General features: G+C 41.8%; 2 protein-coding genes across 5 annotated transcripts in view; one reads left to right on the forward strand and one right to left on the reverse strand.

Moving 5' to 3' along the window:
* Positions 1-7,209: 7,209 nt before the first annotated feature.
* LOC135080187 (protein C1orf43 homolog) lies at positions 7,210-15,657 on the reverse strand. The gene is made up of 5 exons (XM_063974869.1): positions 15,441-15,657; positions 14,898-15,051; positions 14,261-14,480; positions 9,458-9,611; positions 7,210-7,317 (listed from the first exon to the last, which is right to left on the reverse strand). The coding sequence occupies exons 1-5, from the start codon at positions 15,588-15,590 to the stop codon at positions 7,210-7,212; spliced, it is 786 nt and encodes a 261-aa protein (XP_063830939.1). The 5' UTR covers positions 15,591-15,657.
* A 6,141-nt stretch (positions 15,658-21,798) lies between these two features.
* The window catches only part of LOC135079810 (resistance to inhibitors of cholinesterase protein 3), a 46,217-nt gene continuing 43,914 nt past the window's right edge, over positions 21,799-24,101 (forward strand). The window contains exons 1-2 of one of the 4 annotated variants that reach the window (XM_063974424.1): positions 21,799-22,177; positions 22,925-23,236. In XM_063974424.1, the coding sequence (XP_063830494.1) occupies positions 22,021-22,177; positions 22,925-23,236 (469 nt within the window). In that variant the 5' untranslated portion in view covers positions 21,799-22,020. The remainder of the gene's footprint in view (positions 22,178-22,924; positions 23,237-24,101) is intronic. The other 3 variants (XM_063974420.1, XM_063974421.1, XM_063974423.1) reach the window with 3 other exon arrangements.

A 24,101-nucleotide genomic window follows, 5' to 3' on the forward strand; every position in this document is an offset into this window, starting at 1 on the left:
CAGAAGCCAACATCGTACCCACATACGAAATGGCCGAAACACTAACAAGCAAGAAAAAACACAAGAGCAAACTCGCACACGAAAAACCAATCAAGAAAAAAGACTATTCACGGAACCCTAAAAGTCAAGAAGTAATAAATAAACACGTAACATGCTTAAAACAAGAAACAAAAGAAGACTGGATCCAAAAGAAAATTCAAGAAATACAGAAAAACGGAAACAAAGAATATAAAATGTCAAACAACAGATTATACAAGAAAATAATAAATCACGCATACGGATCAAGAACAGAAACATCATCAGACTGGAAATTATGCATAAACAACAACGAAAAAAACCAGATTCTGAAAGAAAACCACGATACTCCAACCGCAGGCCATCTAGGATCAGCAAAAACACTGAACAAAATATCACAGAGATATTATTGGCCCGGTATGTACAGAGATGTGTCAACGTACGTCAAGAACTGCAAAACCTGTCAAATCAACAACGCACGCAAACCCTGGAAAGCGAGCGTAGTGTCTACAAACCCGAGTAGACCACTACCCATATCATCGAACCGGTCCAATGACTGGACCGAAATCCTCGAGGTCGACACCGTCGACCACCCACAAGACCTGGACTGGCGCGAGTCCGGCCCTGGAGAGGAGCCGACCCGAGATGAGGACCAGACCAGGAGGCGGCCGGGGAGAAAGAAGAGGCGCGGCCAAATCCAGAACCAGCTGAACAAGGCCAGTAACGTTAATTACTCGTAGCTCAACTTTATACCTAAGTTAGGTTTCCAATAGATAGATAAAAAGTACACAGTAATTGTCTCGTCACTTCTCGTTTAAGTAATTTTCTCAGTATTTAAAGTACATAGCAATTGTCTAGTCTGTTCTCGTTTAAGTAACTTTCTCAGTATTTAAAAACAAGTCAATAATATATAAGTATTAATTAACATTACATAGTAACCCTGTATAATCTAGATCATCCAGTTCTTGAAGTTAATCTCGTTAAATATCACATATCAATAACCTATAAGTATTAATTAACATTACATAATAACCCTGTGTAATCTGGATTATTCAGTTCTTGAATTTAATCTCGCTAAATACCACATATCAATAACCTATAAGTATTAATTATCATTAGATAGTAACCCTGTATAATTTAAATAGTTAAAGTGTTCTATTTAATCTCGTTAAATAACTATTGACGCAAACCTCATTGTTAATTACTCGTAACTCACAACCTAAACTCACATAAATAACAAACCGGTTTGCTACGCGTCAATAGTACTACCAGTTTCTCGATAACTTTTAAATACTCGTAGTAAACAAACATTGTAAGAACGATTCACCGAGCGAGCTCATTTGCATATTATCAGTGAAACGTATTTTTTCTATTCGCCACGGCCGGCACTCGCTCGCTAGATGATTCATAACTAGATTTTACCTGCCTAATGTTTGCGCGCCGCGCCAAGCTGCATTCCATTTACATTAGGAAATATTGTTTATTGTAACTAAAACTTAACCCCTTAACTGCCATTGTCTTGTATAACTTTTAATAATTATTATCCCACCAAAAACATTCTGTAAAAAAACTAGCCAAGTCTCGATGGAGCTGCTTGTTTATCTCTAAAAAGTAATGAAATCTAGACAAAGTCGTGCCAAGTCTATGGTTCCTTACTGCGATTTCTTTATTATTATAGTTAATGTTGTGTGACTTGGCCGTTGAAGGGTGACAAAACCAGGTGCTCCATGACACCATTGCACCAATCTGTCGCCAGAACCGCTACCCATTGACGATGGAAAATTGCCACTTGGAAAACGTTGGTTCAACAATAACCAGTCAATTGTGGGTTCAGTAAAGCTGCGTATTTATAATGTATGATTATCTTAATAAAGATTGTTCAACGGCCAAGTCACACAACATTAACTATAATAATAAAGAAATCGCAGTAAGGAACCATAGACTTGGCACGACTTTGTCTAGATTTCATTACTTTTTAGAGATAAACAAGCAGCTCCATCGAGACTTGGCTAGTTTTTTTACAGAATGTTTTTGGTGGGATTTCACTTCTTTTTGTAGAACGTGGCAAAGTTATTTAACGTCGTCGTTTTATCGACATTTTTTTACGATATTAAACACAAATAAACTTAACGACCTTTAAAATGGACAACGAATCAGAATTGTTTTAATAACATAACCTAAGCGAACCTTATAGTATAATAAACGAAATCAACGAAATGCAAATTACACAACATTCAACTTAATCGACGACTTTCTCTAGAAAGAATAAAAATCTGGACACCGCTTGCTAGTGCTAGCGCCATCTAGCGGTGAGCGATACAGGCGAACACCACGGTATGGGAGTAGTATTGATTATGAATGTGGTTACTCCAGATCTACGTTTTTCCTAGTTTTTATAGTTTTCCCTTCATGTGGCCATTAAACCCTAACTCTGTACCAAATTTCAGCTCTCTGAGTTAATGGGAAGTACTAGTTCTATTTTGATGATCATCAGTGAGTGACTGTCGTAAATGCGAAACTTTGCTTTCGCTTAACTTCGGAACTAAATGACCTACAGACTTGAAATTTTGGATTTAAAGTATGTGATTATAGCTTACTAAATGACGAAAATTTCTGCGTTCTGGTCTTATCCAGAGGTTCTCAAATAGGGGCCTGAAAATGCGGCGAAATGGTTCGAGTAAAGGATGGTACGGCAGTGTTTGCTTCGCGCTCGACTTGGCGGGGGCACTGCCGTGCCCCCAGATAACAAGTACCATGCATACTATTATTGTATTAAAGAAATATTTCAAGGAATAATTGAATACTCGTAATAACAAAGTAAACAACTAGTTTAATTAGTTCATTGGTTAATTGTAAACAAAAGATCAAAGGTATCTTAATAACATTGTTTCAAAACTAAGTTAGCTAAAATTAGCGCCTAATGAGTTCATTGTAAGCAAAAAATTAAAGGTATCTTAATAACATTGTTTCAAAACTAAGTTAGCTAAAATTAGCGTTTAATTAGTTCATTGTAAGCAAAAAAATTAAAGGTATCTTAATAACATTGTTTCAAAACTAAGTTAGCTATAATTAGCGTTTGATTAGTTCATTGTAAGCAAAAAAAAAAAAAAAAAAAAAAAATTAAGGGTACCTTAATAACATTGTTTCAAGACCAAATTAACTGATATTGTTATAAGTAAATGAATGTACTGTCATGTTCTAAATAAAGAGTTATTATTGGGCTAATGATTAAATACAAATTCAGTCATGTTTTACATTGTTATTTTCCACTCGTTATGAAGTTACCCAAAAATAACTTATTATTGACATGACTTTTAGTTGTTCTTGAAGAACCTTTATGTACCAGACTTGTGATTTTTCCAGGTAAAAATCTCCAAAACAAGGGAGGATGTGACGCGCCCCGCGACGCATCGACAGCCCTAGCACCGAGCGCAGAGATCTTGACAACCCTACGGCTGCGCGGCCGCACGCCGCACGGACCGAGCTAATATCGATGGCTCCTACGTATAAAGGCGAAACTGCCGCTTACGCCTTTTTCCAATTATTTAAGCAATGATTTCATTTTGCTCTAATCTATAACGTCAGTAAGAAAAAAAAAAATTTTTTCCATTAGATACAAAATAAAATTTTAGGCAAATAGGCGTATGTGCAAAACTACGCCACGTATAAAGCCCAATCATACGATTCGTCAATCTATACGAGTAGTTGCTTACATAAATATATATTTTTTATAATCCAAATCTTAAATAAAGCCATGAAAATATTTAGCAAATTGTTTTATTTATAAATTATGACACATTATAGTTATTTAACTTTTAGCGTTAAGAGTCGCATCTCAAACTAAATTGAAAATCATAAATAACTTGAAAAAATCGAACTGCCTAAGGCATCGTGGGTTCAATTCCCGCCTTAGGCAGTTCGATTTTTTCAAGTTATTTATAATTTTTAAAAATATGACACATTATGTTAAAAGACCTAACTAAATCTCGAGCACAGTATATGGGCGTATTTGCGTTAAAACGTAATAACGATACATTAAACAACTTTTTCTAACTGATTTATTATTGATATAGCACATGATAACAATTAAAATAATTACATGCATAAATAAAGAGAGTAATCGCTTAAAATATTATATTTACGTTGTCATTTAAGTCTCTTTACGTTGAACAATATACATGAAATTATAGAAATGTGACGACGTAAAAGGGCAATGCGTAAAATCTCAAAATATATAAGAAAAATATAAAAATTGATAACAGCAGTAGCAAAAGCATTACATGTTAAGGCTAAATGTGAAATTTCATTAAATTCGTTTTAGTAGGTCAGAAGATATGACCCAAAAATATGGTTCTGGCCACTAAAATGGCTCTCCTGTAAAATTTACTTTTTTCACTTACGCCAGTATACGTAGGAGCCATCGATATATGAGACGGCGGCGACCGCGGGCGCCTAGCATTCGCTCGGGAGCCATTGCAACAGCCAGACGTTCGCGCGCGCGTCTATCGTTCCCTCGGCTGCATTGCACAGAGTCCCTAGCGAATTGCTACCCACACTGTTCCCACTAACCCTAACTGTTCGGCTCTGGCTTGATTCGATACCTCGTTAACTCGGTCAGGTGATCTAATTGTCGATTCGAGACGTTCTATCGTTGATAGCCTATCGGTTCTCGTCCTTACCGAGTAGTGCATGTGATACTCATTCCCGACCTGCGGCAGCAATCCCGCTGCCACCCTTCCTGAACTTCATACCCCCTCGCCACGTAGGTCCGACGCCCTTTCCCAGTGGTATCATACTCATCAGAGGACTTTGGTCTCTGGCTCGAGCTATTGAACCACGTCCTACCCCCCTAGTTATAAGTATCCAAACTAACACTCGCCAAACCTCGCACAGGGCGCCGCCCCTCTCGCGGATACAAAAACTAGTCTCGGGACGCGAATCGGGCGCGTCGCTATTCCTCTCGTTGTAATAGATTAGTATATTGTGATATAACTTGTAAAGTACTTGTAAACTTGCTCATTATTAAACGATAGTAATTTAGAGTCAGTGAAACTAGAATAAGTAAACTATTGTGGAACCTGAATTATAAAGTGCCATTGTGTTACTGATTGTGCGTTTCCTTGGTCGAATATCCCTGTAGGCATCCTGGATAGGTACACATCCCTCATCGCAGAAAGCGAACTGGGACTTAGTACTAAACAGCGGGGTGTCAGACTGAGCTAGTTAAGACGCCCCGTTGCAAGTTTTTGGCTCAAAAGATACACTACATCACTTCGTCCCTTTCTTGCACCACCATTTCGTTCTTCTTTTGCTATATTGTCCCACTCTAGCGCCTACAGCGTGAGGCTGGGCGCGCGGGGGGCGTGGCGCGCGCGTCACACGGGCGTCTTACGGATGAAATCTCGTCACTAATCATGTGTCTTTTATAGTTTTTGGCTCAAAAGATACACTATATCACTTCGTCCCTTTCTTGCACCACTATATCATCCTTCTTTAATGAGGGCTATCGTTTTAGCGCTCACCAGTTAGCGCCACTGTAGAGTAAGGTCCCGTCACTTGCTAGTAGCGAAGACAGTGGCGCCAACTTGTGAGCGCTAAAGTGGTAGGAGGACTATCGCATTTGCACTCATCAAGATGGCGCCACTGTAGAGTAAGGTCCTGTCAATCGCCAGGGGTGCCAACTGTTAAGTATAAAAACGATAGCCTTCATTACGTTGTCCCGCTCCGGCGCCTACAGCGTGAGGCTGGGCGCGCGGCGGGCGTGGCGCGCGCGTCACACGGGCGTTTCGTCGGCAAAGGGCGATCATCCGTGCCCATGTCTCCTCATCAAGGCCAGTTGTTTCGCGTTATCACTACACAAATACTAGAGTCACAATAGTTTTGTCCCACAAGCCCCACTCGGTCCCACTCTAGCGCCTACAGCGTGAGGCTGGGCGCGCGGCGGGCGTGGCGCGCGCGTCACACGGGCGTCTCGTCGGCGGGGGGACCCCAGCTCTTGCAGGACTTCCTCGCCTTAACACTACAACGATCACTTCACTTGTGTCACTAGCTATTTGGCTCAAAAGCCTCACTCATCCCACTCTAGCGCCTACAGCACACTACCGTCACACGGGCGTCTCGTCAGCGGGCGCGGCGGGCCCTCGGCTCTTGCAGGACTTCCTCACCTTAGCACTACAACACTACACACCACTTGTGTCACTATTTGTCCCACAAACCCCATTTTGTCCCACTTAGCGCCTACAGCGTGAGGCTGGGCGCGCGGCGGGCGTGGTGCGCGCGTCACACGGGCGTCTTACGGATGAAACCTCGTCACTAATCATGTGTCTCTAATAGTTTTTTGATCCAAAAGATACACTACATCACTTCGTCCCTTTCTTGCACCACCATTTCGTTCTTCTTTTGTTATGGGGTCCCACTCTAGCGCTTACAGCGTGAGGCTGGGCGCGCGGCGGGCGTGGAGCGCGCGTCACACGGGCGTCTCGTCGGCGGGCGCGGGTGTCTTACGGACGAAATCTCGTTACTAATCATGTGTCTCTAATAGTTTTTTGATCCAAAAGAATACACTTTATATAAAAAAAGATACACTTTATATCACTTTGTCCTTTTCTTGCACCACTATTTTGTCCCTTTCTTGCACCACTATTTTGTCCCTTTCTTGCACCACCATTTCGTCCGACTTTTGCTATTTTGTCCCACTCTAGCGCTTACAGCGTGAGGCTGGGCGCGCGGCTGGCGTGGCGCGCGCGTCACACGGGCGTTTCGTCGGCGGGCGCGGCGTACCCCGGGCTCTTCGTCCCCACCAGTCCTATGGTGTCTCGCAGGACTTCCTTGCCTAAGCACTACATTGATGTCACACCACCTGTGTCACAATAGTTTTTGTGGCCCAAAAGTCCCACATCACTCCATTCTTTTCTTGCATCACTATTTTGTCCCACTCTAGCGCCTACAGCGTGAGGCTGGGCGCGCGGCGGGCGTGGCGCGCGCGTCACACGGGCGTCTCGTCGGCGGGCGATCACCCGTATCCATGCCTCCCCGTGAGGATCGCCCTTAATAGTTTACTGGGCAACTTCTTCGGGGCATCACTACATAAACACTTTTTCCACTACAACTATCATTTCGTCCATCTTTTGTTATTTTGTCCCACTCTAGCGCCTACAGCGTGAGGCTGGGCGCGCGGCGGGCGTGGCGCGCGCGTCACACGGGCGTTTCGTCAGCGGGCGCGGGTGCGGGCGCGGCGGGCCCCGGGCTTTTCACCGCCACGCGGATCACCTCGTCCTCTAATTTGGACTCTATTGGCATGTTCTGGAAGAGCGAAAGTTGCTTGTCAATAGTTGTTGTGAACATAGATACAAAGACAAGACGCAAGTATACTATAGATCGTTTCATCCACGAAGACACGCCCCACCAATTTTCGGTCGAGGGAAGCGCGGGGAGTTTGGTCCGAGCAATCCGAGCGTCATTATTGTAGTGTGCGTGTGCACTCATGGATAATTAAGCGTGTACCGATAACACTCAAACAATCGCGGAAGAATGGTGGAGCACGTCTTCGTGAATGAAACGATCTATACTAATATTTTCAAGTTAGATATTGAAATAGATTTCACGCTGCGTTTTCCATTACGTGGCCTCCACTCTAGAATCTTGCGGCCGACAGTTCTGCGTACTATGTGTCCTGCCCATTGCCACATCAGCTTGCAAAACTGTCGGTCGTCCCGTCCGTCCATCGTTCTTCAGCTATTGCAACCTCTGCTTCATGAAGCTTCGTACCTCGAGCGCGGTATAGTGGTACAGTCTCGCCGGTTGCCGCAGCGGGCTGGAGCGAGGATAGAGACGCGCCTACGCTCTTTAGAACGCTCGCGTTCGTTTAAAGCCGCGTATCCACTAGAGGCAGCCTCGGGCCGAGCAGCTGCCTTGTCCCGAGCAACAAAATGTGGATCGGTCCACGGCGATGAAATTTGCCTCGCAACGAGTCGTGTCGCAAGTTGAGGCAGCGTCTGCATTTGACAGCCGCGGGAGGCGACTGCTAGATCCGAGCGAGGCTGCCTCTAGTAGAGTTCCGGCTTGTTTCTTCAACTAGTGCAACATACTTCCTAAAGTGTCCTACCTCGAGTGCAGTATAGTGCTTGTGCAACGCGGGCAGCTTAGCGGCGGGCAGCGCGCCGGGCCGCAGCCGCGCCACATCTTTAGAACGCTCGCGTTTGTTTAAGTTTCTTCATCATCATTTCAACCACAGGACGTCCACCGCTGAACATAGGCCTTCCCCAATGCTTTCCACATCGCGTGTTTGGTAGCGGCCTGCATCCAGCGTTTTCTTACTACTTTTATGAGGTCGTCGGTCCACTTATTGGGTGGACATCTTTTTTTTTTTTTTTTTTATTGGACAATTTCACACAGCGCCAGCTAGCCCCAAAGTAAGCAATTTAATGCTTGTGTTATGGGTGCTAGCTTAACGGATATACTACTTATATACTTTTATTTTTTTTTTCGCTCATCTCATCATCTCACGCTGCGTTTTCCGGTACGTGGCCTTCACTCCAGAATCTTGCTGTCCCATTGCTACTGCAGCTCGCTAATCCGTCGTGTTATGTCAGCGACTTTAGTTCGTTTACGGATCGCCCCATTTCTGATTTGATCTCTCTACTCCTCTAACAACCTAGTACCTATGTTTAGTTTGTGTGATATATCGGTTCGTACCTCGAGTGCGGTATAGTGCTTGTGCAGCGCGGGCAGCTTAGCGGCTGGCAACGCGCCGGGCCGCAGCCGCGCTGCATCCAACGGTCTCGCTCAACGAGTCGTGTCGCAGTTTGAGGCAGCGTCTCCATTTGACAGCCGCGGGAGGCGACTGCTAGATCCGAGCGAGGCTGCCTCTAGCAGAGTTCCGGCTTGTTTCTTCAACTAGTGCAACATACTTCCTTTTTACTCGACGAATGGCAACACACAAGCCGTGTAAAGCCAACAAAAGAAAAAAAAAAAAAAAAAACATACTTCCTAAAGTGTCCTACCTCGAGTGCAGTATAGTGCTTATGCAACGCAGGCAGCTTAGCGGCTGGCAGCGCGCCGGGCCGCAGCCGCGCCACATCTTTAGAACGCTTGCGTTCGTTTAAGTTTCTTCATCATCATTTCAGCCACAGGACGTCCACCGCTGAACATAGGCCTTCCCCAATGATTTCCCCGGCCCGGTTGGTAGCGGCGTGCATCCAGCGTTTTCTTACTACTTTTATGAGGTCGGCGGTCCACCTATTGGGTGGACATCTCACGCTGCGTTTTCCGGTACGTGGCCTTCACTCCAAAATATTGCTGTCCCATCGCCACTGCAGCTTGCTAATCCGTCGTGTTATGTCAGCGACTTTAGTTGGTTTACGGATCGCCTCATTTCTGATTTGATCTCTCTACTCCTCTAACAACCTAGAATGTTTAGTTTGTGTGATATATCGGTTCGTACCTCGAGTGCGGTGTAGTGTTTGTGCAACGCGGGCAGCTTAGCGGCGGGCAGCGCGCCGGGCCGCAGCCGCGCCGCGTCCAACAGTCTCGCGGGTCGCCGCAGCGGGCTGGCGCGAGGCGAGCGACAGGCGCCCACGCTCTTTAGAAGACGGGCGCTGGAAACAGAACGATTATTGATTGGCCAGTTGACACTAGTACTCTCTTCATGAAATAAATAATACATTTATTTTCGTAACTTAGTCTATGTATACTAGAGATGAAACGGATAGTTGTTTGGCCGGATACCGGATACCGGATATCCGGCCAGGTGCTAGGCCGGATAGCCGGATATCCGGCGGCCGGATAGTTGGCCCATTGTCTCGTTGCATGTCGTGACGAGTTTAGCGCCGCACAGATGCTTCAAACACGTTCAGTGGGTCTATTAGTAGACTCGACTAGTCACACTTTTCGAAAATCGAATCCGTCCGAATAGAATGTCAGATTTTGCCACTTGTCTAGCGGGCAGATCAATTCGGGCGATTTCGGTTGCTATCGTGAGTGTGTGATTGAATAGCGAAAATTAAATTAGTTTACTTGCTGCGTAATCTGACTAAACTGCATGCATTATGTCATCAGACCATCAGCGAAATAAAGATCGCCTTTTTATTTGGCAATATTTCGACATTAACAGGTATTTACTATTTATTTATGTATTCGTCATTAGAGTGAATAGCCCAGAATAAGAAATAAGTTTTTTGAAAGGCCTTAATATGGCTTTTTTGTAACTTTTTGGACTTTAAATAAAAGCCGTCATTATTATAAGCCATTTTATTGATATTTACCTAATGTATTTCATTTTATACCATACCCATAGTACAAGCTTTGCTTAGTTTGGGACTAGAGGCGCAGTGTAACATGTCCAAGGATATTTATTTATTATTTATTTATTATTAATAGGAAATTGTCGTAGTTTTTTAATATCCGGTATCCGGCCGGATAGTGAGTTACTATCCGGTATCCGGCCGGATAGTAAATTTAGGCCGGATATCCGGCCTACCGGATAGTAACCGGATATCCGTTTCATCTCTAATGTATACAGATAATGTTAGGAACTTCCCTTTAGGCAGACATTGCCTGTGTTGGGAAGAACCGCTCTTCATCAAGCGCTATTGTTTGGGAAGTTGACAATAGTAACCAATAACCACAATCTTCAGCGGCGGTCTCTATCGCGCCGTGATACACCGCGTCTTTTGGGCAGTTGACAACACAACCCTCGGGCAATTGACAAAACACACTGGGTCAGTTAACCAGTAACTTCAAGACGACGTTAACTTAAAACAAATCCTGAGGAATCCAACACAATCTCTTCCCAAAAACTCACAGAGAAGACACTGTTAGATATATCATGCTAAATTAGATAGAAATCGAAACCCATAAAACCCCATCCTTCAAAAAGGCGTTAGCAGGTACCGAGTTTCAAACCCTGTTTGGAAAGCAAAGATTTAGCGATTTGAGCATAATACCAGGCCTGTTCATCTCCGCGAGTTTACATCGAAAACAAAACACGCACGATGGCCCACTTACAGGATACTATTCGACAAGGCCTCTCATACGAGCGAACATTGACTCACGCACGCGTATTCTTGTGTATGATGGAAGAAAATAAAGAAAATGGTGTACTAAATACTGTGCAGTATTTAACTGCCTAAATAATAATAAAAACACAGAATGTACTTTTTTAAGTTGCCTCAAGACACTGAGAGGTAAATAAGTAGTTAATATTATTCATGATAATTCATGCTAAATCATGTATTTCCTCCGCCATTTTCCGCAGTTTGGCACCTCACGTCACATCATTTTACCGAAGTCAGCCCTATAGCTTCGGCGCAGTGCCGATCACTGACGTTTGTCAACAAAATGGTGCTTGACTCTTGAGACAGGCTAAATTACACCATATTGTTAATGACATTGAGCATACATTTTTTTAAATACCTTCGCGAAGTAAAACTTCTGTACGTAGTACTTATTATTATTCTGTGATAATACTCACACATCCAACAACTTTAAAAGCAGCCTGCTATACGCCTGGTACTCGTCGCCAAATTCCCCAGGGTGATGCGTATACTCATAAGTATCGCAGAACTGATACACCAGTTTCTGTCCGCGGCCGTCGAGCGGCGCCGCAAAAGATGAGAGGATTCAGACCCTAGTAGACACTATGAGATGAGCGGTCTCAGACCCTAGCTATTTGCAATAGCAGAGTTAGATATGTATTTGTGTGTGACTCACGCATCCAACAGCTTCAGAAGCAGCCTGCTATACGCCTGGTACTCGTCGTCTCCAAACTCTCCAGGGTGATGACGAGCATATTCGTAGGTATCGCAGAACTGATGCACCAACTTTTGTCCGCGACCGTCGAGCGGCGCCCCGAGAGATGAGACGATTCAGACCCTATAGTCTGGTCTGTGAGCACTTAGAATTTTGTCCAATGACCCCAAGCAACCCATCCTTATCGCTCGCGCGTAATTATGTTGCTATCGCGCTCGCACACTCATTGCGGGTGCCAGTCGCACAGTCACGACAGCAATATAATTACGCGCGAGCGATAAGGATGGGTTGCTTGGGGTCATTGGACAAAATTCTACGTGCTCACAGACCGGGCTTTAGTAGACTCTATTTCCAATAGCAGAGTTAGATAATGTATTTGTGTGTAACTCACGCATCCAACAGCTTCAGAAGCAGCCTGCTGTATGCCTGGTACTCGTCGTCTCCAAACTCTCCAGGGTGATGACGAGCATATTCGTAGGTATCGCAGAACTGATGCACCAGCTTCTGGCCATAGCCGTCGAGAGGCGCCGCAAAAGATGAGAGGATTCAGACCCTAGTAGACACTATTTCCAATAGCAGAGTTATACAGTGTGAGTCACGTTAAAGTGTACATATGAAAATAGATGAAACTAGACCTATTTTTATCGACAAAAAAGAGGTCAAAAAATTTTTGAGATTTTTTTTTAATTTTTTATAGAATTTTTTTTCTTCAAATTACTTATTGTAAAGAAAACGTAATAACTTTTAAACTAAGCGGTATATCCTGATAAAATAAAAACAGTAATAATGCTAAATAACAGGCGATACTAAAAAAATACATAAAATACACAAAAAATGCCAACAAATAATAAAAAATGATACTTTTTGAAAAAAATCTGCTTAAAAATTCGTGTTTTTTTGGTTATTTTATAAATTTCTCCAAAAAATGCCCCTATAACCGGTGGTTTTTATTACTTTGTATTATTTTCTATCGTATTATCTTTGTAAAACCAAAAATCGCATGTCTCTATCCCTATCACAACATTTGCTATGATCGTTTGAACAAAGGCCTGCCACAACATTATTCTCCGCTACAGGTAGAGACAATTTTAATTTTAACTAAAATGCTTATTTTACTTCGAAATCTTTTGTTTTTATTTGAAATCTAACTTGTCTTTATCAAAATTACAAATCTAGAGCCATTTTCAGTTTTGTTGTTAACGAAGCGTTGAATGGCGCGCCCGGAGAGGCTTAGTTCAAACGATCATTGCAAACGTTGTGATAGGGATAGAGACATGCGATTTTTCGTTTTACGAAGGTAATACGATAGAGAATAATACAAAGTAATAAAAACTACCGGTTATAGGGGCATTTTTTGGAGAAATTTATCAAATAACCAAAAAAACACGAATTTTTAAGCGGATTTTTTTCAAAAAGTATAATTTTTTTATTATTTGTTGGCCTTTTTTGTGTATTTTATGTATTTTTTTAGTATTGCCTGTTATTTAGCATTATTACTGTTTTTATTTTATCAGGATATACCGCTTAGTTTAAAAGTTATTACGTTTTCTTTACAATAAGTAATTTGAAGAAAAAAAATTCTATAAAAAATTAAAAAAAATTCTCAAAAATTTTTTGACCTCTTTTTTGTCGATAAAAATAGGTCTAGTTTCATCTATTTTCATATGTACACTTTAACGTGACTCACACTGTATATGTATTTGTGTGTGACTCACGCGTCCAACAACTTTAGAAGCAGCCTGCTGTATGCTTGATACTCATCGTCCCCAAACTCTCCAGGGTGATGACGAGCATATTCGTAGGTATCGCAGAACTGATGCACCAACTTCTGTCCATGACCGTCGAGCGGCGCCGCAAAAGATAATAAATAATAAATAATAAATAATAAATTCTTTATTGAATAACTTATTGACAGTTTTTAACAATAGGCTTATATTAAACTATAATAGGTAAAAGTAATATTAAAGTATAATAGGTAATAGATGAGAGGATTCAGACCCTAGTAGACACTATTTCCAATAGCAGAGTTAGATAATGTATTTGTGTGTGACTCACGCATCCAACAGCTTCAGAAGCAGCCTGCTGTATGCCTGGTACTCGTCGTCTCCAAACTCTCCAGGGTGATGACGAGCATATTCATAAGTATCGCAAAACTGATGCACCAACTTCTGTCCACGACCGTCGAGCGGCGCCGCGAGAGATGAGAGGATTCAGACCCTAGTAGACCCTATTTCCAATAGGAGAGTTAGATATGTATTTGTGTGTAACTCACGCGTCCAACAGCTTCAGAAGCAGCCTGCTATACGCCTGGTACTCGTCGCCAAATTCCCCAGGTGATGCGCATACTCATAAGTATCGCAGAACTGATACACCAGTTTCTGTCCGCGGCCGTCGAGCGGCGCCCCGAGAGATGAGAGAATTCAGACCCTAGACTAGGGTCCCTAGTTGACCCTATTTGCAATAGCAGAGTTAGATAATGTATTTGTGTGTGACTCACGCATCCAACAGCTTCAGAAGCAGCCTGCTGTATGCCTGGTACTCGTCGTCTCCAAACTCTCCAGGGTGATGACGAGCATATTCATAAGTATCGCAGAACTGATGCACCAGCTTCTGGCCGCGACCGTCGAGTGGCGCCGCTAGAGATGAGAGCAGGAAAGCGCGGAGGGATTCGCGAGGGTGCCGCCTTAGGCCTGGGTCTTGGTGGGCTATCTCATCCTCTGTTGATAGTAAAGGAATGATGTTTTGAGAAAGGAATTAATTCAAGAAGTAACACACAAGTGTAATATTATTATGAACAGTCAGAGGCCTAGGAGTGATCAATTTAAACCTGTAATAGATTCTGCGAGATCTCATTCATGAAAAATGAGAATAAAGAAGAGTAGATAATGGCTACAAATATCAAGTTACAGATGAATCAGGTCCAATCTAGAAAAATGTTGCAGCCTTTCTGTGTAGTCAGTTAAAACATCACTGTGGCTTTAAATAAATCATTCCAATTTATCTTCTTAGCATTAAATATTCCAATTCCTAAAAATAGTAATAGAATCTTTGGCATCAACTAATTAAATTAGACAAAAAACTGTGTGCTTATGTAAAATACAGAATCTAAGAATATTCTGAATGCTCTTCATTACCTAGCGTCTTAACATCGTCCACAGCTCGGAAGCGGTAGTGATAGGGCTGCTGGGGCTCCAGGATGTAGTGCGAGGGCTCGGCGCTCAGAAGGCGAGGCTCATGCGTGATGCGCGGCACCGCCTCGATACGTCGCTCGATCTCTTTCTTCAGGCACTGGACGGTACAAAGATAAAAGTTACTTTCTTTTAGTTACATTGTAACTTTGTCCTTTTCAGTTTTTCTGACACAGATTGGACAGTAAGATTAGAGTCTAGTGCCCATAGTACAAGCTTTGCTTATTGCGTATTGTAAAATGTCCAAGGATATTTTTAATCAATTATATTTATTTATGTTGGATTTGTGTCGTTATAGCATATCTCAAGGCGACTCATGAGGTCTAAACACAGTGCATAAGCAAGCATACAACACACGCATGACAATAAAGGTTTGAATTTGGAGCGACTCCTCTGCAGATTGCAATGTAAAGCACATGAACCTGGTATTTGTTTATACCTTGTACGTAATATAGAGAAGAAAACAATAAAAGTATCTCCAAAACTTACTTTTTTAGCATCAGTTCCAATCGGAACGTGTGGGCCTCTACGGGATCGAAGTGCAAAGCGATAAATCTGTCTCTTCGCGAAAATGAATAGGATGACGAATGTCAGCACGCCGCCGCTTATGATGAATATTATCTTGATGTAGTCCTGCATCTTGTTGATTTCTTATATCATTTATTTTATTTGGAAATAACAAAAACACCAACACCAACTGCACAGAACTGCGACTGTCAGTGTCAATGTCAACGTCAAAAATTATTACATTTGCAGCTGATCGCTACACTCCGTTTCATGCAATTTAGGTTTGATTAAAAAGAAGATTTATTTGTGCAATGCATTTATGAAATATACAGGGTGACGTAAATCTGGTTAAACTAAATAAAGTACATAATTAACTTTGTTCAACCGTAAATTGCCAAAATCAAACACTTGTACTCGGATATTCAGCTAGAACGACCAGTATTTTTGGGCCCAGGAAAATGGCCTAATATCCTTACAAGCCTGTTATGTGGGGCTCGAACCCACAAAAACCAGGGGTGTTCCCTCTGCCGCATAGTGGTCATGCATGATGTATAGTGATGCATTTAAATTGTAAATGCATGCCAGCATCGAAACAAAGCAAAATAATTATAATTTGTTTGTCGTTTCCTGCGAAGACAAAAGCTATCCTTGTAGGTCGATAAACATATTATGGAACCTTCCAGAAAATATCAATCATCTCTCTCTAGATTATTCCTTACAACGTGCATTAGAAATCATCAGTATTCTAGTAACTCGTTATTTATTCAACGTATATGATATAGCCCTTACGTGCTGACGATCATGAATGCCATCACCATGATTCCCTCTATTCAGGGTTGGGCGCGGCGTGAATGTCTTTGGTGAAGACGCGACCCGCATGTTGATGGCCGAACATCGATGGCGATGACCATTATGGCATCCTGGGATTGCTCACAGCCCGACAATAGCTGTCTACAATGGACGGCGAGGTCATATTTGGTCACTTTACGCTGCCTAAAAGGCAAGGGGTACGTTTGAAGTGCGCACGGACGTTTGTGTACAGGAAATCGCACGCAGTTATTATTTTAACTGGAACTTTTATTGTTATTGATTTGATAAAAGTACCTACTTACTTTAAGTATGAGCCGTGAGCCTAGTGCTTCTTACTCATCTTTTCGTCGTTTCTATCAATAAGCCATGCTTAGGGGTTTTGACTTACTTTAAGTAGTTACGAATAAGTACAATTTGAAAGACCACCTACTTTCCGAGAACTCTCAAGAATCAAACTCAAGAAATTTTACCAAAATTACTCTCTCGAAGCTTTAAATAGAGAAAATATAGGGTGCCCACAACTTAAAGCTCTGTGACTCTAGCTGGGGTATGGATTTGGATCCCCCGGTTGAATAAGATCGTTAGTAGCGTTATGTGCAATGTACAACCGACCGAATGACAGCACATCAATCTAAACACTGTGGCATCTTTATGTTCTAAGGTCTTTAGTAAAACAACATAATTATTACCTAATACCTACTACCTACTTCCCACAGACGATCCACTCATATCATAGAAGTATTCCATGACATCGCTAAGAATCCCTGAACGAAGGTATATTCATTACATCCCAATCGTCAGTTTACTAGAACCAGTAATTTTTATTCAGTATCAGTACAGTACGGTATACCATTGCCACGAAATAGGCATCGTGACATATTAATTTAGCGCAGATTCCGTTTTATTTAGTGACGTCCCAATAAGTCACCGTTTTCTCATGTTCCCGCTAAAACCATCAACCTTCGACTGAGGCTGCGTTACGAAATTATTACTTGAAATAGGTAGGCGTAACGTAACTTGCTTTCCTAGACCAATTTCGACCCCTTCGAAGATTTGAACTAAAAGTTTAGGGTAATAAATGAAACTTGTAACACAAACAATAAAATTGGTCGTCAGGGAATGAAGGAAAGAAAGAATGTATAGCTTTGTTTTCTTTCTTTCTTTATTGTCATGGGTATAATTGTGTTACGACGAGTTTACTTTACCAGGTGCTACCAAAAAGTAACGCGGAATCAAACTTGGGAACTGTTCAAAGAGCGGTTTACAGCGCTACACCGTTGAGCCGAAATATGTATTTTGAACATTTACATTTTTAATTAAATGTTTTTAACGACACCTAGTAGTTACAAACTAGGTACTATGCAGTAATTAATATAATTAAAATTAAATGGAAGATGACTTAGTTAGTAATCGGTGGATTGGTGTGTGTGGTGGGTGAGGTGTGTACCTACTGCTGAACAAAGTGGCATTTAATTGAGTCATAGAATTCAGGTCTACTCTAAAAGAGAATAATATCAGACAATTTTTTTCACACAATTCCACCCCGTGTTAGTACACACGCGTCGCTACGCTTGCGCATGCAAAACGCGTGCGCGCTTCCACAATGGCGGACGCGCAAATATGCGCGTGTCGCCACCGCACTTGTGAAACACTGCCGATTGTGTTTGTTAATGTTTTATTATAGAATATTAATGTTTCAGCACTCCCTTCGAAGCTGAATTATTTGATTTGATTTTCAGGGGTAGGGTACCTAGGGTAGGGGGACCAGGGGTCTGTGACCTATTGGTGAGAGGGTTGGATGCTAATTGCTATCAATGGGTAGGTGAATCCTGAAAAGTCGCTTAAGTATTTATGCGAGTTGAACTTTGATGATCTTAATTGTAATCCGTTTTGCGTCTTTAATCCCAACTAATATTATAAATGCGAAAGTAACTCTGTCTGTCTGTCTGTCTGTCTGTTACGCTTTCCCGCTTAAACCTCGCAACCGATTTTGATGAAATTTGGCATAGAGATAGTTTGAGTCCCGGGAAAGAACATAGGATAGTTTTTATCCCGGTTTTTGAAACAGGGACGCGCGCGATAAAGTTTTTCTGTGACAGACAAAATTCCACGCGGGCGAAGCCGCGGGCGGAAAGCTAGTACCTAAATAAGTAAATAAATTAAAAACGACACCTACTTCACTTTCGCCAGGGGAATCGACTGAATTAGCTCTACACTAACTTATTTTAAAACTCTACAATAATTTAAGTCACCCACCATCAATACCATCATTGATCACACATCAATATCCAGTACCAGGTAGCTTAATAGGGAAGAGGGGGCGAGTGCAACGGGCCACAGCGAATGGAAAAGCACTGTGACCATGAACTCTACTTTGAAGCACAGAATCATCAAGGAATCATAATCGCAAACAGTTTGATTCAAGCATGCGTAATGTCCATCCCGGGAATTAAACCGAAAACTGCCAGAACAATAGTATACATTACATTCCTTAGGTGGGACAAATCGTAGCAAGCGGATATAATTTGTCTCCAGCATCCAACGGGAAATCGTTAGTGTCGGCCGCTTGACCTAGTGGTTCACTCGCTACCTCAGATCGTAGCCTATGATCTGAGCTCGCTACTAAGAATCTACTTAGTTAGGCCTAGGTAGCATGCCTGAGGTCACGGGTTCGAACGTTTATGTGCACATCTTTTCAAATTGGTCCTAGTGTTTTCTATGATATTGTAGTAAACAAAGTACGCTTGGTTTGGGTCGTGTTTTGGTGTAAAAACGTCCAAAGATATATTAATTTCATTTATTGCTGTGGTTTAGGTTCGACCTGACATCGGTCGGGGTAACTTGTAACTTTTTTGATTGACTAGCTAATGGGAATGATGGAATATAATCTCAAACTCGCAGTTATAAGTAAACTCATGTTTAGCCCAATATGTAGGTACATTAGTCCGTTACTCTTCATGATTAAAACTCAAAGTAGGCGAGTACCCTAGAGCACGAGGGCGTACTTAATGAAATGATGTGAGTCACCGTTGCATCACTTCGCCATTCATCAGGCAGCAGCCCACGCGTGCGCAGTTGTTACCGTCTGTCTTGTACCTTGGAGTAGAACAGCTGTGAGATGAGCTGAATGAGATTAGCAATGCCTTAAGATAAGAATTCCGCTATTCGGAATAACCATATCGAAGTGGACAAATACTAGTTCGAAGGATAATCAAGTGTCACAAAAAGGTTACTTCTTCCTCTTTTCTAACGGTAATAACTTGGGCTTTAGAAAACTAGCTCTACTTTGTAATAAGTATTATCAGAACCTGTTGGGTCCAGACCGTGATATTAGCATATTGATTGAAACTTAGTTATTTCAGAAAATTAATCAAATAAATCTGTCCTCTCCCCGAGTTGGCTGCAAGAGGTCTCTTCCTGCGATAAGACCGATAAAATTTTTGTAGTTCTTGTAGTACGTAGTTTGGTCAGTGTGTGCTATAAATCTACCCTACCTATCTCAACAATTTATTCGCTTCCATGTGCGGCTACCAACGTATTTATAAATTCTATTTAAAAGTAGGTGTTTTTAACTCTTTACGTACCTATTTTGGAGACCGAAAAATGTTTATTTAAACAGTTGTAACACCAACAAGACGGTCTAAAAAAAGCTTTGGGGCTACATTTTTTTCGAATCGACAGTTAAACCATTATATATGCAATCAGTATTCGTGTCACACACATCCCCTCCCAGAAAACAATAGGTAGGTAGCGCTCTTTTCGTCGCAGGAAACGGCGCACGCGGCTGACTTACAAAATGGCCGCCGTCGCCATATTGGAATGGCGCAAATGGAGTTATAAGACAGTCTGGATGCTAAGGAGACAGCTCGCCCATAAAGAGAGAGGATATCCTGGCCGGTTTCCGTTGGTTCATATCGAAAGTATATGAGGAAATGCGTGATTCAAATTACATTTTGTGGTGGTAAATTGGTAACCTCCCGCACGAACATACAAATTAAGTAATTGTAACTATTGAAGCTTGAAGGTTGCAACCTTTATACTCCAAAGTTTACGTTTACCTAAGGTCTTACTCCAATCCATGTAACGCCTGAACCATAATGACGAGCAAATTCACATCTACTAATTGCGGGAATGCAAAAATATTAAAGTATCCAGCGGTCAGCGCAAGTAAATAAAACACCTAATTAATTAGTACATGGCAGTTTTAATCCGAAAGAGTAGAACAGGTGGGATTACCTCCTGTCATCAAGTAGACTGAGGGACAAAATATCCGAACATTACGCCTTCTCAGCCTGTCTGGTAAGCGAGGGAAGTTTTATGTCAGATCTCCCATCCGACTTTGGTAATTAATTAGAGTAGGTCCTGCTGCTACAGTGGAGACTGATTAATTAAAACCTGATGAAGTACTTAATGGTACATTTCATATAGCAGCTATGAAATATGCATTTCTTCACGTACTTAGCTGCTACGTATGCTGCTAAGTAACTAATAATGTGATTTATCTAAATACTTATTAGGTACTTTCTTTCAAGGGATGATTTCGAAAATATGGGTTTTATTTAACTACTTTGGTATGTTTGAGAGTGGATAGGAGACTGTCTCGTTTTCTCAGCCCAGCAACCCATGGAAGATCTTTATGAGATAAGCTAAATCTCAGGCAGGTCAATGTAAACATAAGATAAGTTTTTAGAGCTCTCCATGGAATTTATAGGGAAGTAAGCATGCACTCATTAAAAAAAAAATTAGGTATTAAGCGTAAAATATCTCACACCGCAGAGGTTGATATAAACTAAGATCAAACTCGTAACTAATTGTTCAACTATTACTTATACTTCGCTCATTATGTAACTCTATGTAAGCAAAGGCTGGTTTTATTATCAAATTTGCATAATTTAATAATTTACGTTTGCCGTAAAATATTTGTAGGCGAATAACATTCCTCTCCGTCATCACAGCGTAGGAGAATACACGAAATGATGGAGGCAGGTAAGTAATATAGGTACTAGTAGGCACATAATAGGCTAACATAATAGGCAGTTACTGGAGTACCTAAACTATTATGTACGAAGTAACTTACTAGTGCCTACTTATGTTATGTACCTCAGATGTAAACACTAGCAAATTATCAAGCTGTTGCTGTTTACCCACCCTCTCCCCTTTTTGAATGACAAAACCAACGGAAAACTACAACAATTGATGAAGTTCGGGGAGGAAGCCGCCGAGTGTCGCCTGCGACATGTAGAAGTGTCTAATTAGTATTCATCTGAGCGCGTGTAGTCCTCTTCGCGGTGGGGACGGGTTAATAGCCGCCGCCGCCTCCGCGCCCAGCCATATTGTACCGAGGTCTGACCAGCGTGCGCCGTACGCTCGCCCGAAACGATAATTCACTCTGTCAATATTTGAACATCAACGATTTCACCAGAAGCCGAGCCGGTGGCTGGGAAGGCAAGAAGTCGGCATAGCTGTTTGAAGTTATATACGGCTGTGTCACTTCGAGCCAGCTCAATCCACCGGCTTTCTACGAGGGAAATGAAGAAAACTACGATCGCTCCTGTAAAATGAAGAAAGTGGGATCGCTCCCGTAACGTTTCCGCCGGGAGAGGGCGCGTTTGACAGCTGTCATTTGCGCGCTTTCCTCTCGGGCGGACGACGACGGACGGAAATCTTTATTTATATCACACACGACGATGTTCCCCTAGAGTGCGACCGGCTGTGAACGTGCGTGACGAAAACGATACGAAAACACGACAGAATGGCGAACGAGGAGGTGTTGGGTCCGCGAAAAACGATGTTTGTATTAGTGATTGTTGTGGGGTGTTTTGCGGTGCTCTGGCCCAGGATCCTGTCCCCGCTGATCCTGGGCCACACGCGGGACCAGTTGAAGCCCAACCAGTTCGACCGGGAGGCAGGTAAAGTCGGTATTTTTAACTCAAGCTCAATGTCAATACCGCTGGACGGAGCGCGCTCGTTTGTGACTTTAATCTAATTATACGCCGCTTACGGCCGTTAAATTATCACTTACTGCAGCTGATGTCATTCTCGTGGAGAACATTAGTTTCCATGCCTAAGTAAACCGAAATTCTATGGCTGTACACGCACACAAGCACACCGCGCACATTCCTATTTGCAATTCACAAGAACGAGATATTGCTAAGTAAACAAGTCTTGGTCCAGTTGTTGACTTTGAGCATTATGTTTGCTGAAGACCTTCCGAGAGAATAGCACGCTTATGTAATAAAAAATAAGCATCAGAATTGATTGCAATCAGTAAAATTAGGATGTTTGAAGGCATTGTATTTGGTCAACTTTTGCATCACATATTTTGAGTAAATTGGTACATATTTGAGTTAATACATGCTAAATAAAACTTTATCCAATTCCTTCGTTCATTACTTACATCGAAATTATTTATTTGATCTAAAAAAATATTAATTTTCAATCCGGTTTACTTTTTGCTTTAATATTAAAACAGAGTGATTATAATTTGATTTGATCTACTTGATTCTCTTATTGTAATGATACAATGTGTACCTTTTATCATGTGACTAGTTCTCACTCAATATGTGTGAATCATTTAGTCGTTGCACAAAACAAGATTTATGTACCTGTGTATTTTTGTGTGTCACGTGCAACCCACCCACCGAGTTACTCCACAGGATGCTGTGAGGTAATGTTTGCATCGGAAGTAGCAGTTCTGGAGCTCATCAACGAAGTGTGCAACTCAGTGGTGCACGCTGACGTGAAAATATCACCGTACGCAGCTGCTGAATGCAGAAAGGCTGTGAACGAAACATGTGGCGTTGATATAGCAGCGTTTTTGAAACGCGATGAAAATGTGGGGAAGACGTCAAAGAATTTGGTCAATATTATGAAGAGTAGCAACAGTTCGTGCCTGAAAGAGCACTTTGGGATGCCACAATGGAGCCTCAATGCGCATACAGCGTTGAACTCTTGGACTATACCAGACAGTTAGTTGAATTTTACAGTGATTGGCATGCATGGAATTTAACTACAAAAAATAATTTATAACATGTATATATAATAAGGAACTGAAGTATGCGACTAATCATGTTTGGTATACTAACATTTAACATACTAATGCATTTAGCATTAAACTTCAAAATTATGTTGTAATTATGCAAATGTATGCAGAATTACTTTATTTACCTTTGCTTTTTAAACAACTTTTTTTATCCTTAAACCTTGAAACATATTCTCATATTTTTGAATGTTTCTGCAAAACTGAATAAAAATGTATTGACTACTTGCACAAAAAACTTTTGTGGAGAGGCATTCTCTACCAGTAAACATGTTATAATCATCAAAAATGTAAACCTGTCGCCTCTAACTTTCACGTTATTGTCATTCGGCGCTAACTCCATTGAGTCACGAACGAGACGTGTGTAGGTACCTAGAAGTTAGAACTTAATACATTCAGTTTCTGCTCACAGAAAGACTTGATTCATAGACTGGATAGCTTATCCAAGATAGATTAAAAGATTTTTCGGAATGTTCTGAAAACACCTTCTTTCTCTCTTTCCTTTTTCCCCTTTACGTGGGGTTAGATTTTCTAATTGGACGCACCATTTATTTTGCTCAAAGCATCGTCAATCGTCATCTTACCCATTTTAGATAGCCAATGGTCCTACCTATATCTCGCGAAAAGTTGCTTTGCGATCAAGCTGATCTCTTATTCTTGCTTGCTACAATTTCGTCACTCGGCGCTCTAGGCGCCAGTTGGTGAGGACCAACATTTGCCTATCGGCAACCAAACAAAAGTTGGTTGCCGATAAACATTCAATTCCACCCTGATCATGGGTTACCGTGATTCTA

Source organism: Ostrinia nubilalis, chromosome 17 (genome assembly GCF_963855985.1).
Source record: "Ostrinia nubilalis chromosome 17, ilOstNubi1.1, whole genome shotgun sequence".
Taxonomy (NCBI): domain Eukaryota; kingdom Metazoa; phylum Arthropoda; class Insecta; order Lepidoptera; family Crambidae; genus Ostrinia; species Ostrinia nubilalis.

What these genes read in the sequence shown, in the direction of transcription:
- LOC135080187 (XM_063974869.1), bottom strand. Translation starts at nt 15,590, where the DNA reads ATGCAGGACTACATCAAGATAATATTCATCATAAGCGGCGGCGTGCTG. An exon ending in CTTCTGAAGCTGTTGGATGC is followed by an intron (nt 9,612 to 14,260) that starts GTGAGTCACACA and finishes TTCTGTTTCCAG; the next exon opens with CGCCCGTCTTCTAAAGAGCG. An exon ending in AACACTACACCGCACTCGAG is followed by an intron (nt 7,318 to 9,457) that starts GTACGAACCGAT and finishes TCGCTCTTCCAG; the next exon opens with AACATGCCAATAGAGTCCAA.